Source organism: Impatiens glandulifera, chromosome 2, assembly GCF_907164915.1.
Source record: "Impatiens glandulifera chromosome 2, dImpGla2.1, whole genome shotgun sequence".
Taxonomy (NCBI): domain Eukaryota; kingdom Viridiplantae; phylum Streptophyta; class Magnoliopsida; order Ericales; family Balsaminaceae; genus Impatiens; species Impatiens glandulifera.
The window spans coordinates 61,607,646-61,628,348 of record NC_061863.1 but is presented as its reverse complement, the minus strand read 5'-3'; the positions used below and the strand labels follow the sequence as shown (position 1 = coordinate 61,628,348).

The window sequence follows — 20,703 nt, the reverse complement described above, 5'->3', positions numbered from 1 at the left end:
ACTAGTCTGATCAATAGATTTTGTGAAAAAATATAGCTCGGATAGATGGACGATTTTATGTTAGTAAAAGTTAATAGCCTAATTATTGAACTTTATATATGGTAATGTTAATTTGATCAATAATTCTTTTTTATTATTAAAAAAAATAATATAAACCTAATAACAAATGAAAAGAAAAATAATTGGCCTTGGTCTTGTGCTCCTGCACATATCGACCCGGCTTTGCTCGGTCAGCCGTGCAACAATCACTTGGCCAAATATGGGTCAGGTCAGATTAATTTAACACGTGGCAGTTGTATAACCACCCATGTATAAACTTTTAATAAATTGGATTGATGGATTAAGAATTAAGATACCACTAATTATTAAATATTATCATGAACATTAACTTTTAACTATTTCAACTATATATTGAAACCTAGCTATTTCAAAACTCTTTAAGATTTTATTTAAACTAACATGAAAAAAATATTACGGTAAAAATGTGATAATATTTTTAATTTTATTTTTAATCGTTTTAAGTTTATGAACAGGTCAACCCACAATTCGACACAAGTATATATTTAGTCTCACATATATATCCAAATTAACCATATCTCTCGACCCGACAATCCGGACACTTTCAAAATTAAGCATATAAGCAGAGATCAATCTATGTAGGGGCTTGGGTGGACTGAAGTCCACCCCGAAAAAATAAAAAAAATATATATTATTTTTTTTACGGTTAAAATATGATATTATCCCTTAATTATTAAAAAAAATTAATAGAATTCACTATTTTATTTATTTAATTATTAAAAAATAATAAAATTTACTTTTATTTATCCATTTTATTTAAAAAAAAAAATTAATTTTACTTTAGTCTATCATAAAAAAAAAAAAAAATTAACTCATCCCAAAACCGAATCTTGGTTTGTCCATGATCGGAAGAAATGAATAAACATACCTAACCATATATGGTCTTCAAAACCGCGTGGCAGAAACCGATGATCTGTAACATGGGATTGTCTGCCTAGAACTTTTTCATTTCGCTTTCTATCCAAATAGGATCGATCCATCTTAATGCCGGTTATCTTCCTCTCAATTGGCCTTGTGGTCCCCCCACCCGCCACGTGGTAGGGATGCTCAATAGTATTTTATAAATAGTTTCTCATCCCATTTGCCCTAATAAAATCCTTTCTTATCTACTTAGATTAATTTATAATTAATCTACTTAAATGGATGAGGAGGAAAGGTGATGACGTGTACATAAATGTAAAGGAACACAAAGGTGCTGCTCTTTTGTAAGCCACGTGTGAAGGGATAGAATAATAATAATAATAATAAAAACACAGCCATGAGGCATCGAACCAAAAAAGATATTCTTGAAGCCACAAATCAACTTGTGGCTTAGATTCCAGTCTGGAGCTGACGTGGTAGCCCCTCCTCAACTTCATCAATCATCAATATATACAAAAGTTAAATACTTTGTGGACAGAGATAAGAGAGAGAAGTCCAAAATTAAACAGAGAGTTATAGAGAGAGAGAGAGAGCTGAAGAACAGAGTCGACGGTTAAGTATGTCGGAAGAACTTAAAGAACCGGGAATAAAACTCTTTGGTAAATCCATCTCGTTACCGACACGTCAACCTTCAGATCCGGACATTATTATTATTCCGCCGACTACTCCTCCGGCAGGCAAAACCTCCCCTTCCGACCACCACGGCGACAGCGAGGTATTGAAATATTTCGATAATACCCATTTGATTAAGATTCATATTTGATTCATGGGTAGTGATTACTTTTTTTCTTCAATTTCTCTAATTCAATTTGATTGAAATTCCAGAAAGATAGCTCAACAGATGAAGAAGAAGAAGAAGAAGGTAACGAGGAGGAGAAGGGTTTGAAGAAGCCAGACAAGATAATTCCATGCCAACGTTGTAACAGTATGGAGACAAAATTCTGTTACTACAACAATTACAACATCAACCAGCCTCGTCATTTCTGCAAGAAATGTCAAAGGTACTGGACAGCCGGAGGAAACATGAGGAACGTTCCGGTCGGCTCCGGTCGCCGTAAAAACAAGATCCCGTTTTCTTCTTCTTTGCATTATCCTCCAATACTAATAAGACCTAATGGGGATTCCGACTGTTCTAGTAATTCTCCGGCAATACACCCCTTTTGGGGTTGCGCCGCCCTTGGCGGATCTTGGAATGGACGCCGGCCGCCTAATTATTCAACTACCCTGAACCTAGCTCTGGCACTGGGTAAACATTCAAGAGAAGTGGAAATGATCAGTCAGTCGGATGATTCAGAGAACAGGATCTGTACTATTCCGAAGACGATGAGGATTGATGATCCAATTGAAGCTGCGAGAAGTTCTATATGGTCTACTCTTGGAATTATTGATCATGATTCAATAATCAACGGGAATAGGGAAGGTGGAGGAGGGCGTTTGAAAGGGTTGCCGTTGAATATAGACGAACAGCAGAACTGCAGCAGCAGAGTGGAGCCGTCGCTGATCGTACTAGAAGCTAATCCGGCGGCCATGATTAGATCTGTCCGATTTCACGAGAGATCTTGACTGATTTTCATGAACCCTGTTTCGTTTGGTTGTTGTTTATGTATTATAAATTCTCAACCATTATTGTCTCAATTGGTGAAGATTGTGAGCCACTTGGTGAAGCACCAAGGAACAATAAAATATTTAGGAAATAAATATAAAAAAAAAAGTTATTTTCTCAACTTATGTCACTTGTTCATATTCAATTTAGAAGGTTGAATAATACTTTTATAAATAATTGAGAAAATAAAAGTTTAAAAAATTGTCGTCTGACTTGGAAACGATAACATATTATGACTAATTTTTTTATTTTTCATTGTTATATTTAAACGAATTTTTATTATTTTTAATATATAAAGATTTTTTTTTTTAAAATAACAAACTATTTAAAAATTGTGTAGAGAAAATATATATGAATTTATTAGAGTTAATGTCTTAAATTAAGACTATAATAAACAAAATACAACAACAAAAAAACACTCATGTAAGTTCATGAATAAAATGAACTCTCTATCCAAATATTTATATATTCAATTACACTTAAGACTTAACTAATCAAACTGTCAGAAAAAAATAAGTAGATAAACACCAAAAAAACAATAACTAAGATAAAATGAAAATTTTACTCATAACTAACTAATATGTGTGTGATATGTCCTTAAATATTAATAAAGTACTTAAATTAATAGTTTCTATAATTTTTATTAATATATAATTTTAAATTTAATTAAAATAAATAATTAGATAAATAAAAGAAAAAACATCACTTCTTAACAAAATTTAAAGAATAGATTGCTATGCATATTTTCTCTGCTTCAATCTCCTTCTCATTTAAAAGTTGATTTTAATTTTAATATAAATATTTTATTACTGAAATTAAAATTATATTTATATTTTTCATATAAATTGATACAAACATATATTTATAGTAAAATTTAAATCTATATTATTATAATAATTTTATACTATTAATAAATTAAATAAATTTTTTAACAAAGTGAATAAAAAGAAATTAGAAAAAAAAATGATAAGAGTAAGAAAAAGTGTGGAAATAAGAAAATAAAGAGACAGTTACATTTTAAGAGAATATTTTAGTTATAATTTTCTAGTAACATCTTGCAAACTGAATCAATCTAACCCAAGATTTGATATTGTAAATGATTTTCATAGTTAAATAAAAAAGTAGGATTGAATAAACTTAGTACCATACCATATGATCCGCCTCTGGCAATAACACAATGGATTGAGCAAGCTAAGCTAAGCTGGTCATCAAAAACAAATAGTGGAAATACAAAATTAAACAAATTTGTCAATACCCTGACTGACTTACTGTCTTAACAGTTTAGGATCACACACCCATCAAGCAACAGAGAAATTAGCAGGCAGCAACAAACTGTACACATTTTCCATTCCCTAATCATTAGACTTACCACCAATCACCAGTGTTCCATTTTTCCTCAACTTACCAGGAAACTCGGTTACAGGAGGATTAGGCTTGGAAGTAAGAGTTTTTCTCATGCGGCTCCGATTCAGTAACAGCATCGTGTTTCGCGAAGGAGCCTGCAATGCTCCTTCCAGACAGTCCCCTGCCTGAACACATCCCCCCCAGGGTCTCGATGATGTAAGTTCTTCATTGAACGGTTTATGTTTTGTCAATCCACCCTTTAGCTTAGAGATAAGCTTCTTCTGCTCTGGAGAGGAGGCGGTTTCTTCCTCTTGTTTCATACACAAGGGGCATGGAGGGTCACTCTTTCCGCCCTTTGGGGTAGTTTGGTCCAAGCATTCTGCGTGGAAAACATGACGACATGAAAGGACTCCGGCAACAGGCATGTCTCCACTCCTCACAATCCGATGTGAACTCCATGGGGATCTCTGGAAAAGATACTTCTCACACAATCCGCATTTGAATTTCAAAGGACCGCCGCTAGACTCGCATTCGAACAGATCGGGAGCTTCTGTTGTCAAATCGATGCTACCACTCCAACTGCTTAGATCCCTTTGTGGAGTGGTGGCAGCATCAGACTCTGACCTGTTTGAGACTTCTTCTGTAGGAGTTTCTAGCAGGTAGGACATAGGATGAACAGGTTTGGACATAAAATATCGACGACTTGGGAATGGACGTTGTTGAGATGATTTCACAATGGGATCAGACTCGCTACCGTCGGATCTTGATGAAGTGGAGCCTGCACTGTCTTGAGCCGTCACAGTTCCCTGCATTATTAGATAATATTGAAAGTTTTCAGTCAAACACACAGGCCTTGTTTAATCAAGGGTTTTTCAGATTTAATTCAATTAACCCTTCATACAATCTTCAATCATCAACAATAGTACTAAAATATTAAATACAAAGTATCCTTTAGTTATTTAACCCAAATAATCTACTTCTCAATCAAACAATATTATTTTTTTTGAAATCAGGCCTTGTTTGAATAACCAATAGAATATTTCAAAATAACGTTTTTTAGGTGTAGGTAAGTAGGTTATTGTAAATTGGGTTTATTTTGGTATAATGACATTAGATACCACATAATGAAGAACATATCTTTTTACAAAAGAAATAGACAATATTTTGGTTGATGATTTGAATGAAGTGATTGATTAGGGGATTGATGATTGGATAGTGGGTTAATTAAAAAAATAAATCTGAGAAATAGTGGATAATTTGAGATTAATTCAAATAACCCATATCATTGTGCCCCAGATTATTTTGAACAACAAACAAGTTCAAAATGAATACCAAAAATAACATGAAATGTTTGTACCTCCATGGTAGGCGAAAAAGATGATGGCCTCTGAACTGCAAATAGGAGAACAAATTTATTTCAGAACATAAAGTAATTAACATATATATTAGAGAATTTCTATACTGGCCGTGTTTGGAAAAACTTATAATTTTTGTTAATTGTTTGTGTATGGATGACAAACCAATAAAATTTTGAATCAGATTTTATTTAAGTTAAGTTCAAACGAATTTGGATTCAGTTCTAGACACACAAATATAAATAAAGGTGTTTCAAGATGGGGTCAGTGAATAGTGAACTAGCCATAATTTACTACCTCTCCTTGATGAATTCCCGTAATCATCTCCTCTGATTTCTTGTATCGATGGAGTCCACTGTTGGACCGGAGAAATCTCAGATGGGCTACTAAAATATGTTCCAACACCATCAGATGTGGAGTGTTGATGATTATATATATGAATCCCTCTTATCCAGTTCCGACTCCCTCTACTGTTAGATGATGTAGAGGATCCATATAATAGAACACCATCTTGTGAACCAAACGATAATTCTTCAGGCTGGTACTGGAGGTCCCATCTTGACGGTCGAGGTGAGAAGCTCGTATTAGTCTGCCAATATGGCTCTTGCGGATCCAATGACCACTCTCCACTGGCTGCATTAGACCCATGTGGCCTCGCGGCCACACAACAGAGGGACCCCGTCTTAGCTATGTTTTATGGAACTCAGCAACTTCACTATCAGCTTTCTTAGACTTCCCCGCAACTGTTCAGTTCATTTTTCCAGTCAGTGCAGGCTTAAACCGAACAGTTTATTCCATTGTAAACAACAACTGTATTCCAGAACCAGGATAGAATTCAACAGTGAACTTAAGTAAATTTATCTGTATAAAATAATTTGCTAGACTAGATGGATCTTAATCTAACAGCGAAGATTCACAAATCATATAATTAGATTGCAACAGTACTCTGCAAAGTTCCATTCAACTTTTCTCAAAAAATTAAAGTTACATTCAAGTTAATGAAATCCAAGAGTTAAACCTGAAAGAGGAAATAAAAAGGAAGATAAAGAATCCTCATATAATCATTGGGAATCATATTCCTTAATAGTTACTAGAATAAGATGATTGAGCTATACTTGAACAGAAGATACAAAGGAGTTGTCATCTTACCACAGAAAAGGACACTAAACATTTAAAAGGGAAAGGACACTAATTGAAACTCAAAAGACTAGTCAAAATTCCAGCTTTCAAATTCTGACCGCCCATGTGAAAGCAATCCGCTAGTATCTAAGGTAAGATCATTCATACAATCTACTTTTTGCACATTTTCACTATCACTACTATTCATATATGCCTTAGGAGATAGTAACCAAACAAATATCAGCACAAAAGAAGCACTTAAACAGAGATAAACATGAAAGAACTTTAAAATGCATATTGTTTGTGATGAAAACAATGAAATTATGAGTTTTTTAGTATCGTGCGGAGTGAGTATCAACATGAAAAGCCAAATGGAATCTTTGCCACCTAAACAGAAATTGATGAGAATGTATTAGGATAAGTAAGAAGTCGAATTCCTGCTAAATCAGCCGCCTTTTAGAGAAAAGACGAACAGATTACCATCACCTCGAATGATCTGAGAAAGGTAGGACTGAAATTTTAAACCAAAACGCTCAAATGAGAAACTCACCACACCGAACTACGGGGGGGCAAAGTAATTAAACAAGTTTGGACGCTAAGAATACAAGTTGAAAACAGAGACTTGAGCCATACGCGCATACAGAAGATGGATTAAAAGAAAGGATAGAGAAATTTCTTACGCTTAGGGTCACCGAATAACTCTTCTAGCTGTGGTGAAGCGAAGTGGGAAAAATGGCCGATATGGAACCCTAATAAATCGGGAAGAACGCGAACCCCGATGCTTATATTATCATTCATACCCCTCATCTTTTTGTCACATCTCTACAAAATCCTCATTCTTTCTTTTCTCTGAATTTTGTATTATATAAATCTCTTTCTATCAAAAAGTGATGACATTAGAATGAAATTAATGTGTCAAATTTTTATGTGTAAAATTTGTAACTACTTAATAAATAATTAGGTTTAATTTGATATGGTTAGTAGAAATTGTTTCATTTTAGTGGTTAGTACAAAAAAAAAAAAAAAAAAAAAAACTGACCAACATAAACCCCATAAAATCAGAATGATCAAACCCCCTCAAGCTGAATCTTTCCAGCTATAGTCACATAGAGTAAATTTCTTTGTTTCGATATTGATTATAATTCATATTTCAAACCAATAATGTATTTTGTTTTCGTTTTTTATTTATATTTTTTTTATCCTGTTTCATTTCTGTTGGTTCATTCGACTAATTATAATTCTAACACTTATCATTTAAAAATTCAAATCAATTTGTCGTTAAAGCCGGCCTCAACAAATGGTATGATGTTGCATCTTTTTCATTGAAAATTTTAGTTTTATACTAATTTCATACTTAAAAAAAATGGTCAACACTGACTTGTTTAATCTTTAATGCTGAAAACACACGCATGGAGATTTGAATCACAATCAATAACCCACAACTCCACAAGCACATTCCACTTACAACTGCTCCTATGATTGCTTTTTTTATTATTATCTTAATTATAGATATAAATTATCATTTTCTTTTAATAGAGTTTAATCCTATTAAATAAAGTGAACACAACATTTTACTATAGCTATTCTTCACTTACAAAGTTATCATATATATTTTAACGAATAATATGATTTTTTGTAATATCTTATTTATTTGTTGATATAAAATTTTTAACTTAAAAAAGACTTTAAAACTATTGTATGAAATTCATTAAAAGTTCAGCAGCTTTTTGGTGTGGATTTTGTTTCTGGATTAGTTGAGATTAAATCAAAATTTAGTTAAGTATTCAAAAAAAATCATTTGTATTGACAAGGAGTAGTTCAAAAGTTCGGAAGGTGATCATGATCATCTATATTGTTTAGTGATATGTTTTAGGCATATATATAACACCCTCATCAATCTGACATACACCTTCATGTTACAACATAGAATGCTTTGTAAAGGTTAACTCAAGTCGGCGTTAAGATTGTGAGATATGTTTGTCCTGTTTTTCTGAATTGAAAGGATGAATGGGGCCAAACTAACCAGGGATGTATTAAGTTATTATTGAGGGTTGTTGTGCGAACTATATATGGATCAAAAGATCACTTATGCATCTATGCAGAGTCGGCCCTAAGTTTTGGGCTGTCCCAGCTCTACGAAGAAAAAATGTGAATATTTATTTTGAAGTCCTAGGTCTAATTTAAAATTTTGATTAAAAAAAAAATATTTTTAAGTGAGATTTGAATATATAACAAAATAAAAATTTATATTTATATCTTGAACCAATATACTACAACATTGTATGTTTAACTAAATATGTTATATATTTAGTAAATGGCCTCTAAGGTATCTAGGTCATATTTTTTGTCTACCTTATTTTATTGTGAGGGTGATTAACATGACAATAGACATTTATATAGAGTGTATGAGGGTTAATATTTTGATAAATAGTCAAGATATTTAGTTTTGGATTTGTGTTGAGTAATGTCTCAAGGATGTGTTTTACGCTACCCTAGGGTTGAATATATATTTAAGTTATTAAATTACAAATGAAAATTAAGTTAGATGAAATTCAATTTGGATTGATATATATGGGTATGGTAAAAAGAGAACAAATTATCTAGAAAAGAACAAAGCATAGAATAAAAATACTATTCTAGTTTAGATATCATTAGGATGACTATAAAAGTTAGTTGAATAACTTATTTAATTATTTAGATAATTTATAATCTATTTATTTATTTCTTTAACAATTAAATAATACTTAAATATTATTATTATTTTTTAAAATAAATATTTATTTTATTAAATAGTAATAAAAATAACTAACTTTCCCTACCCTCAAATGAAATAAGATTTCCTTACCCTGAATGAAATAAGATTAGTTAATAATCATAAATGAATTATTTATTTTATTTTTAATTACAATGAAATACATAAATAATAGGAAAAACAAATTAAGAAGAACAAATTTAGTAGAATTACATCAAAAGAAAACCATGCAACAAAAGATGCATGATTAGAGTTGATATTAGTATTTTACAAAGGTTAAATGATTAAAAATATTATATTTATTATAGTTTAGTACAATTGGGCCGTGTCTCACATGTCAGTTCGTGTTATTTATTGATATTACCACAAATTGGTACGACGTCAACATGATTAAATGTACACTTAGTTTTAAAATATATTTATGAGTTTATGTTTGAATCTTTAATCTAAATTTTTATTATTTTAAGTATATAATCTTAATATTTTATATTGATAAATTGAGATAAATTATAGTTGTGAAACATTCGTGAGGGTGTAGTGGAGAGCGGTTCATGAAATCGTTCTTTGGATATTCTTTCGATTTTGGATCTGCCAATTTTGAATATGAATCTTTAATGAAGTGATTCGCTAGAATATCTGAGGTGAATTTTAGGTCTTTCAATCCTTTATCTTCATCGATAATACTTAAATGTTCTTAAAGTAAACAAGTCTATATTTTTGTCTTTCTTAAATAGTTTCAAACTCATGATAATGAGAACATAGTTATTATACTCTTACCACTAAATTATGAGTCTCTATTAGTTTTTAATTTATTTTTTAAAATGTCTTTTTTATATAAAATTGTATTTTAATAAAATAAAATAAAAGTTTTTTCCCTCCTTCAATAAAAACAAAAATACCAAAAAACTTGGAAATGTTATATTCTTGTTCAAACAAGGGTGTTATACCTACTAACATAATATATAAGAATATAAGCAAATTTTGACCTAAGTTAGAATACAACTTCTTTTTGATAATTAGATACAGGCAAAACTCAATGATGATTAGTAACTTCAAAAAGGAAATACATATAAAGCTCTAATAAAAATTATAATTTCCTAATTTACATAAGGTGTAGTGGTTATCACGTCTGCTTTACACGCAGTAGGTCCCCAGTTCGATCCTGGGCAGCATCATTTGTTTTTTTTAGTTAAAAGCACATATTATTTTTTCCATCACCATTTTGAGTTTTTGTTTGTTTAAAATGTATAAGATCATTCCATCACCATTTTGAGTTTTGTTTGTTTAAAATGTATAAGATCCGATATTCACAATGAATAAAGGGATATATTAATTAAATACATATTGGTATTCAATCATACTCACTTATATATCTATATGTATATATATTCAAAACTGATTTATTATCACCATCACGATTTGCTCCATACCCCATATTCCATATCCCATATCCCTATCAATTTCTCCACTATAGTTTCTGTCTATATATATATATCCTAACAAAGAAAGAGTTTAGTCCAATTCAACTGCTAACTCCGTGAATTTATCGTTACCTCTTTTGACTTTGGAACTAACTGTCCTAATTTTGTAATTAGGGTTCTGCAGTGGATAATTGAGCAAAGGACTGATACCATTGAATTGAATGTATCATTTTTCATATCACATTTTTTTTTTCTAATGACACACTCTCATTGGTTCAAATCACCTACACAAATTTTAAGTATTTTCAAGATACTCTATGATTATTAGGTGCATACTCAGGTTTCGAGTTAATCTTAATAAATCAAATAAGTTTTTCTCATATTCTGTTTCGAATGAGAGAAATATGAGGTTGACAAATGTTTTGAAGTTTAGAATTGGTGCTCTCCGTCAATCTATCTTGACATGTCAATAGGTGCTAAATTACGATTCAATGTCTCTTGATATCCGATTATCACTAAAATTGAAAGTAAGTTATCTAAATGAAAAAATAAAATAATCTCGAAATATTCGATTAATCCTCATTAAGAGTGTGTTGTCAACTTGTCATCTGTGCACACATATATGATGTCTTTATTAATTCTCCTCAAAAGTGTGGCGATAAAAATGAAGAGAATAATATGTAAATTTATATGAGAATATTTTAATTCATCGTTTTGTCATCTAGTTAATTGAGATAATGTTAAATGTTTAAAGATAAAGAAGGTTTGGATATTCAAGACCTTGTTTCCTTTATAAGACTCCTCTATCGAAATAGTATAGTAAATTTGCAACGAAGCCGAATAAGTTCTGGGCATAAGGATCATATTTAAGTATATTAAGATTGGTCTAGTTAATTCACAAAACTATTTAATTATTAAGCGGAGTAAAGCATTTGAGAGGAATTTGTTCTATGTAGAAAAAATTATGCGAGAAATCCAAATTCATTGTCGGGATGGATTTTTAATTAATTTTTGGGACGATATTTGGTACATAGTGTCAAAGTCTAGTTACAACGTATCTTGAAATTGTTTCCAATGTTATATGTAAAAATGTCATAGTTAATGACATGTTTGATCACCCGTTTATCCTTTGACTGACATTTAGGGAAAGGTTACCGACTCGTGATTGAATTCGAAAATACATGAACATCCATGATATTAACTGTAGTCTTTGTGTGGGGATTGAGGAGAGTATTGTCCACCTCTTCGGGGATCACCAATCTGCGTCTATTCTTTGGGATAAATTCGCTAAAAACATGAATATCTCTAATTTCCCTTCTTTATTCTTTATGAAGTGATATTAGAGGTACAACGATGGTGAAAGCAAAATGTAACAATTTCTACGCAAAAATCTTCAAGTGCTTCTATGGTGCATTAGTATACAGTGTTTGATGGAGCGCAATGCAAGAACCTATACAAGAGTTTGAAGATAGGTGGAGCAAAAGTCTGGAATGACGTGGTTTATGATGAAAATTCGCTTATTCACACTTAGAGAGGTATCCTTAATAACGAAGGTAACTGGAACTTAAGTTAGAGCTGGAATATTCATTTCGATGTGACTACAAGAAATGAAAAGTTTACAACGCTGTAAAACTGTTTGGTTGTTTCTGGTTTGTAAACTCTTACATTGTTGTGTGTTTTATTCTTCGATCAAGGCTAGGGTTTGTCTAACCCGATACAAATGGTTGTTTTTTTTACTTTTGGATTTTTTAATGAAATGATATTAATCCATTTTTCAAAAATAAATAAATAATAAATCTCCCCATCTGAACAAGACATTATACGCTGACAAAACATGAATAATTTTCATGTGGGACGTTTCTATAATTTGTTCGTTAAAATGATTTCATATAATTTTGGTTGGGAAAAGTTTTGGGAGTCAAAGGCTCCATCAAAGATCTCGTTCTTTGAATGAAATGCTATTCACAGTGAAATTTTACAGATGAATATGCATGAAAAAATATTGTAATATGGTAAATCGTTATCGTATATGTCACGAAAATGTTGAATCGACAACTCACTTACTTTTGTATTGTTGAGGGATAACTAACTAGTATCTCGAGTTTTTCTGAAATATAATTGAGATTCACTATGTGATACCCAAGTTTTCGGACAGTTGTTAGAAAGTTTGGATCGATGCAGTTAATATGTTAGACCTACGTATTTGAGTTATCATTCCAATTATTTTATGATGAACTATTTGGTTTGAAAAAATTTGTTGATCTTTTGTGTTATGCGTATCATTCATAATGATATTATTACGATGTTTTATAATATTTGTTCTAAAAAATCAATGAAATAGGTCGAAGAATTAATCGTTTTCTCGGAGACCTATGAGCTCGGTAGTCTATTGGATAACGTGGGTGTATTTTGAATGTCACGTAGTTGAGTTTAAATATCGATTCTCATCATTTTTAATCTAATGGACCGTTTTTAAAATATTTTTAAAAATAACCAATTTTGTTCATGTATATTAATATATATAATTTTAAAATATATTTAAGTTTGTTATATATATATATATATATATATATATAATATTTTAATAAATTTGTGTCTCTATTTATTTAAAACACCTTAAAAATATTATTAATACATATATTTTTTAATAATTATTAAAAGGTAAGAGATAGCATATCTGTTTAATTTTTTTAATAAAAATATTAAATAACTTAATAATAAAAATTTGAAGAGAAAAAAAGTATTATAAATACAATTAATATTTTATACTAATATGTAAAAGTATCCTATGCGAGCTCATTCTCTATGATGTTGCCTGTAAATGTTTTAAGCTACCAAGATTCTTAGTCAAAGATGATTATAACTTATTATATTTGAGAGATTGTGTAAAAATAAATATAAATTGTATAAAGAAAGAAAGAGAAATAAATGAATGAATTTGAATGGTGATGGATGAAGGTCCAATGGTGTGTTAATTGAAAAGTTTATCTTCTTGTGCAATATAGCAGTCGTCGTTACTTGTATGGGTTGGATATTCGATGCTAGCTGGCTGGCTGGCTGGCTGTTTTAATTTAAAGAGAGTTTTCCTTCCCAAAGCAAAATTAAAAGCACATTTTCAGAAATCTCTCTCCATAGGCCATAGGGCCAACCGTCTGCCCGCCTGCCTTTGCCTGCATTCTGCTCGGTGCATGCAAATCGGTATGGCCCATCGGCCCTCATATATCATTTTATTAAAATATATACCAAATTCAAACATTATTTCTGATTTCAATAATAACACCAACGTCCATCTTTCATTTTGATACTTTCATTCACCTTCTTATTTAAATGATCATTTATGTCCTACCTTTATTGATGTATCTGTTTGATAACAGTCAATTTGTTAACCATTTGTTTGTGATTAGCTTCATTTGGTAATATTAATTTAACTTATTTCCTCTGCCAAATCAAATCATCACTTTAATAGCTTAATTTATTGAGGGTAAGCTTGATTCAGTTTATACTAAGGCTCTAGTAAGCAAGTTTAAGCAGTTAAAAGAGGAAGATAAAAAATAAAATTTGTATTTAAGCGTACAAATTGTGTTTGATTATATTTTTTATCTTAATTTATTACATAAAATTATTGTAACAGATTATTACACAAACACTAAATAATCTCAATCAAACGCGTCATAAAAATAAGAGATTTAAAGTATATTATATTATTTATTACTAGTTTTATATTATTTAATTTAGATTCTAAATATTATAATTTTCTTTAATTGATAAAAATAATATTTTTGTAACTTATGGAATAATAATCTTTCAATTAATTTATCTAAAAAAAAAAGTAATTCCTTGAAGAATTTGAATGACACTTTTTTTTATTATAGTTTAATTTATATATTTTTATTTTCAATGTATTCCTAGCAAGTGGCATCACATACTGTCTCCCTCTATGTTGAATTGGCTAGCTATAAATATGTGGGGTTCTTGGATGAAAGAAAATATGTTTTCTTAGTTATGTCTCATAGGAGGTCTTACATGTTGAGATGAAGTATACGAAGTGTAGCCAAGGATGACTTGCCGGATGGACCATATATATATATATATGAGATCCCGACAAGTTACTCTTGGCTACATATCTATCTACATCTACACATGCAAGATCGCCGGTGATAATTATTACACTAAATCTAGTTTTCATTCCAGTTTCTAAGGTATCTCCCTCTCTCGGCTAGCTATAAATATGTGTTGTTCTTGGATGAAGAAAAAAATGTGTTTCTTAATTAGGTCTCATGGGAGATCTTACATGTTGAGATGTAGTATATGAAGTGTAGCCAAGGATGACTTGCCGGATGGACCATATATATATATTTGAGATCCCGGCAAGTTGCTCCTAGCTACATATCTATCTATATCCGCACATGCGAGATTGTCGATGATTGTTATGCTGATCAATTTACGATAGATCCAGTTTTCATTCCAATTTCTAGGGTATATTATTTAAAGTAAATATATACCTCTCTAATTTATTTATTTGTATCTTTTTTTAACTAGGGCATATATACAACTCTTGACTTTCAAACATAAAAATAGAAAAACTTTTCATTTCGATTCATGTTTGTTTTGACTACATAACTATCTACATTTGTACATACGATGTCCCCTATGATGATTATGCTCAACTTACACTAGATCAAGTTTTCATTTCAATTTCTAAGGTATTTTATTGAAAGTGAATATATATCTCTCTAATTTATTTCTCTTATCTTTTTTTTTTTAACTAGGGCATATATATATATATATATATATATATATATATATATATATATATATATATATATATATATATATATATATATATATATATATATTGACTTTCAAACACAAAAATAGAAAAACTTTTCATTTCGATTCATGTTTGTCTTGACTACATAACTATCTACATTTGTACAATACGATGTCGCCGTGTGACGATTATGCTTAATTTACACTAGATCTAGTTTTCATTTCAATTTCTAAGGTATTTTATTGAAAGTGAATATATATCTCTCTAATTTATTTCTCTCAATCTTTTATATATATATATATAACACTCTTGACTTTCAAACACAAAATAGAAAACATTTCATTTCAATTCATGTTTGTCTATTTAAATAGGGTTTTGTGTGAGAGGAACATCAGATCTGATGTTTTAATGTTGTTTCAAGCATTATATATATGCATGGCTCTACGTACAGTAATAAGTACTGCACTCTCGAGATCTTTTATCGTATATGCCTCATCCACCTGGGGAATTGCCAATTAAGGATTACTCAGTAGACACAACGACAAACTAAATATACTATAGTTAGGGCAGGGCTTCACTAGGCCAATTTTTTCAATTTATTTATGTTTTAAATGATGACCAAGAAAGAAGAAGTGCGGCAAATGGAAAACGATAGTGGTAAAGAAAGAGAGAAACAAGTTTTTTTCATTCTCATATATATATATTTTTTAAATAATTAAAATGAAATAAAAATTAATCTCAATATTATAAATTATTTAAAATTAAAATAAAATAGGTACAATAAAAATCAAAATTTATGTAGTTAATATATTTTATTTTAATGTTTATATAATATATATTTTTTAATGATTAAATTTATAAGTAGATTTAATTTTAGTTATATATATATATAATTTTTATATTTATACAATTAAATAATTTGTGAATTAAAGAAAAAAAAAGTTTTGGTAAAAAATAAGGTGGGTATAATTTGAGAATGAAAATATAAGTTATTTAAGAAAATAAATTGAAAAGTGTGTAGAACAAAATAGATCAAAGTTAGAGCCTCCAAAGGGTGATGATCATTTGTTCCTTGCAAAACGGTAAAATATATTTTTAAATGTGACCATTTTGCCTCTCATTGTGAGGGTAACAGACGAAACCCTGCCCTTCTTGTATGTTCTAACCCATGGGCTTTCTCGTTGAGGCCGCCCTTGGAACGGCTCTGATTGTCCTATCAATTAGGAAGAGAGACCAAGAACAAAAACCAAAAGATGCTAGCGCTATATATTTTCATTATAAACAGCCTCTAAAATTGTATGTACGTACTTACCCATCGAAATGGACATGATTATTATGTTATGCCGTCAACCCTATTATATATCTATCTTATAAAACCGTTTAGTAGAATTGTTTTAATTTTGAGGGTTACAATTTCTTTTTTCTTTTTTGCATTTGGGCATGGGGGCCAAACCAGTCCAAAACATCAATTGAGCTGCATTGGACTCAACAAAGACGTCAAACAAGGGTGCAAAACTAAGTCAGATAAGGGAGATCAGAGTAAAACGAGATTATTGACTTGATCTCATAATTAATGATCACAAAGAGAAACTCATGGCCAAGAAACTGACGTTGAAGTAGTGAAGAGAAGATGAGCGGCATAAGCCACAAGATCGACTAGGAGATATATAAGCTCCCATAAAAAAACCTATTATACATGTCTTAGCCGTGGTACTTCGGGTGCCAGAGGTCTCGAGATAGATTCTCGGAATGACTACAAGCTTATTTAATTTTCTATAACTTTATTCCCGCAAAAAAAAAATATTGGGATGAAACTAAGGCAATAAAATTATCGACTAGTGCTGAGAATTTGTTATGAAATACCTATCGACGAATTCGATTTTTATTTTACTACCAGACTCCGACAAGTATCTCTATTACTATCATCATTATCGATTCGTTGGGTACCCATTATCCAGTTAAAATACTAATAAGATGGTAGAGGTTAAGGAATAAAATATAATTTTAATAAATAATTTTAAAATTAGTAATATCAAAATGTTAAAAAAATTATTATTTATTTATGTTGTATATCTTAAAAAATAAAAAATTATTGTTACTCAAGTGAAGAAAAGTTATATTGAATGTTGAAGAAAAAGAAGTTAAAATTAAATACAAATATTTGGTGAGAGAAAATTAATATTTTGTTATTAAAAAAAAGTTGGAAAAAAAAGAGAGAAATAACCTTTTTGGAAATATAACAAAATAAAGTTGGAATAGATTGGATAAGAGTAAAATAAATGTTGTATTTATGATATTTGTATTAATGAGTTATTTGAAACGTCATATCAACTTTAATAAAATAAAAATTATATTAATATAGTAAAGTATTTTGCACACTCTCATTCCGACCCTAAACCCGTACCCGATTGGGTATCTTCTCCGTTCTTAATGTCGGGACCTTAAACCCTAAACCATAACTCACTTTTCTCTCTTCTTAATGTTTAACCTCAAACCCAATTTAAAATATTCGAACCCGATTATTGAATGTATTATTATCATCCCATGTAACCATTTTTTAAAAATATTCCAAAGTCACAAAATGAACTTAAAAATATATATATATATATATATATATATATATATATATATATATATATATATATATATATATATATATATATATATATATATATATATATATATATAATGAAAAACAAAACTTGTCTCCAAAAGAACTTGTGCACATTGTTTTGATGAGTTACTGATAGTTTGGAACACACAAGTTTTTCTTTTTATATTGAGTGTTCTAACTAATGACAATTTATGTATATCTTGTAATGAATTGATTTTATTTTTAAAGAAAATACAAATTTCATCTCTTATAGTTGTTTAATGAAAATTTAATAAGTTTGACACATTTTTTTATTTCAAAAAATTACATACATTTAACTTTGACGATTTCTAGGGTGATAAATAACCATTTTCAAATAACCTCAATGTAATTAGGTTTATAAGTTTGGATCTCTTTCCAATTGCGATGAGAGCCAACCAAACAAGTTTTCCTAATGTTATTTATGTTGAGTTTGTGATTGTTATTAAAAAAATAAACAACGATTTTAGTTTAATTATTTTTGGAAAAAAGTTAGCATAATCATACTATTCAACTACACTACTTAAATAAACTAGTTTCCAAGGTGGTATAATTGTGTGCATAGAATTAGACCTAATTAACTTTTTCAACTTTATCTCTTTTCTACGTCAAAACACATGTGAAATTGGTGGAAGGCCAAAATTAATTAAACGTCTGTGTAATCTTAACCCTTCTTTTTTATTTGTATTTTTTACTAGCTAGGATAAATATTTATGAGATTAATTTGTTAATGGGCTCATATATATATATATATTTCAATTTCCACCCTTCTGCTTCATATATTTATATTTGTTATTCTTTGATTTCTGGTAAATAAAATCAGTGTGTATGTGCATGGGCCACCAAAATCCTAAAATACCGCAAGAATATCAGGCTTAATATACCCCTTTTGCTATTATGCAAGTTTATTAGTGCGCCTAAATCTTGGCTTAACTAGTCTAAAGTACCAATTATTTACTAAAACAATTAGCCAGTTTTTAAATAATCCTATCCTCCAATAAGGACCATAACATTAACAATTAGCCACTTTTCCAAATATCTTTGAGCCTAAATTTGTATATGTGGATGATCAGGTCTGCATTATTTTTATTTTAAAGGGTCAGGGTTAAGACTCAAATTGATCAATACAATAAGGGAATGAGTCTATGCTATTGTTCTTTCACTATCAACTAAAAAAAACTTTTTAAACAAAAGAATATTATAATCTTCAAACATTAAGACATTAATTTCTCATTAGTTTATATTTTCTAAACGGTTAAATCAAATTTTGGTCTAATTAGATGAATAATTGTTTGAAAAAAGAATTTAATGAGACATAAATTTAAAACTCAAAAAATGAATTGCAGTTAAAAATAACACAATATATATGTACAACATATTGAAAAGTTGTGAGTTATTAGTACATAGTCACTACCTCCATTTTAGTTAATATGTTTGAAGTGAAAATCTTTAAAAGTAAAAATAACACTATATAGATTTATAATTAATTAACCATTAAAGTAATTATCTAATTAAATGGATAATCTCATTTTCATCTCCTTTACTTTTTATTTTAAGAAATGCCACCAACTATATTATAGCCCTATAGGCTTTAAAGATATTAATTTAATATCACATTCATTTTAATTCTTTTATCTTTTAATATATAATTAAAAAATAAAATAGAACAAACTCACTTAGTAATTTTTAATAGATTAAATGTCACAAAATACCTTAAATTGAAGTGAGTGTCGATGAATGGCGTGAAATAATGCAAAATCCTACATTAATATAATAATAATAAAATATAAGAGCCTAATTTGTACCATAATAACGCTCACATCAATTTAATATTGGAATACATTTGAAAATTGAAATGTTTGACAAAGGTAAGCACTTTATAATCTCCAAAGTATGTTTAAATGCCCCAATGCTAGCTGTATTGGTCGATAATAAATTAAATAAATGATTTTTTTTCAATAAAATAAATTAAATCCAAAGATCTTGCAATCCATTCACTTAAATGTCACAATAATGTTAATAACAATAATGTTAATAGATTGATTAGTGTTTTTTATTAATTTGCTCAAGATCTGATTATTAATTAGTTATCCAAATATTAAATATTTTGACTAATTTATTACCACCCTTATAAAATAGGAAGAAAAAGTCAAAATTGTCAATAAACAAAATTTTAGAATGAAGAGGATTTAACTATGATCATATTTATATAAGAAAATGTAATCATTAATTAAATTATCAAATTATATTTACTTTACTATATATAACATAAAATATTTTGATAATTTAATCTATTTATTCATAAAAAAAAAACAATTCTCTAAACAAAAGTATTCAAATCAAACAAAGATTCCATTTATTTGCTGTTGTATATAAATAAATAATATAGTTAAAATTTAAAATAAAGTATGGATAACAATTTTACCATGTAAGGCAATTTAATGTTTTAAATGATTAAATTTGATGTTAATGTCTGATAATTAGGGACCAATATTTATTATTATTATTATTATTATAATTATTATTACAGTTAGAGTTCGAAAAATTCACCCGGGATATATTCTAGAGGTTTTTATTAAAATAAATTTATGAAAAGAAGTGAAGATCAAACAAGGCCTTAGGAGGATCTCGGTTGAGCTGTAGGTATCGTTCGATTGTCCTAATCCAGACCTGTCGACATCTCTTTTTCTCTCTCTTGTCTCCTCAG

At 29.4% G+C, this 20,703-nt stretch overlaps 2 protein-coding genes across 2 annotated transcripts; one reads left to right on the top strand and one right to left on the bottom strand.

The window, feature by feature from the left end:
• Positions 1–1,466: 1,466 nt before the first annotated feature.
• On the top strand, positions 1,467–2,723 carry LOC124927173 (cyclic dof factor 3-like). The gene is made up of 2 exons (XM_047467537.1): positions 1,467–1,714; positions 1,825–2,723. Exons 1-2 carry the CDS (start codon positions 1,559–1,561, stop codon positions 2,560–2,562), a joined length of 894 nt encoding a protein of 297 aa, XP_047323493.1. The 5' UTR covers positions 1,467–1,558; the 3' UTR covers positions 2,563–2,723.
• Positions 2,724–3,750: 1,027 nt separating this feature from the next.
• Positions 3,751–5,992, bottom strand: LOC124926834 (the record flags this gene model as incomplete). The annotated part of the gene is made up of 3 exons (XM_047467145.1): positions 3,751–4,752; positions 5,304–5,338; positions 5,599–5,992. Coding segments are annotated over 3 exons (1,227 nt in total), but the record flags the coding sequence as incomplete, so codon positions are not given.
• Positions 5,993–20,703: the final 14,711 nt, after the last annotated feature.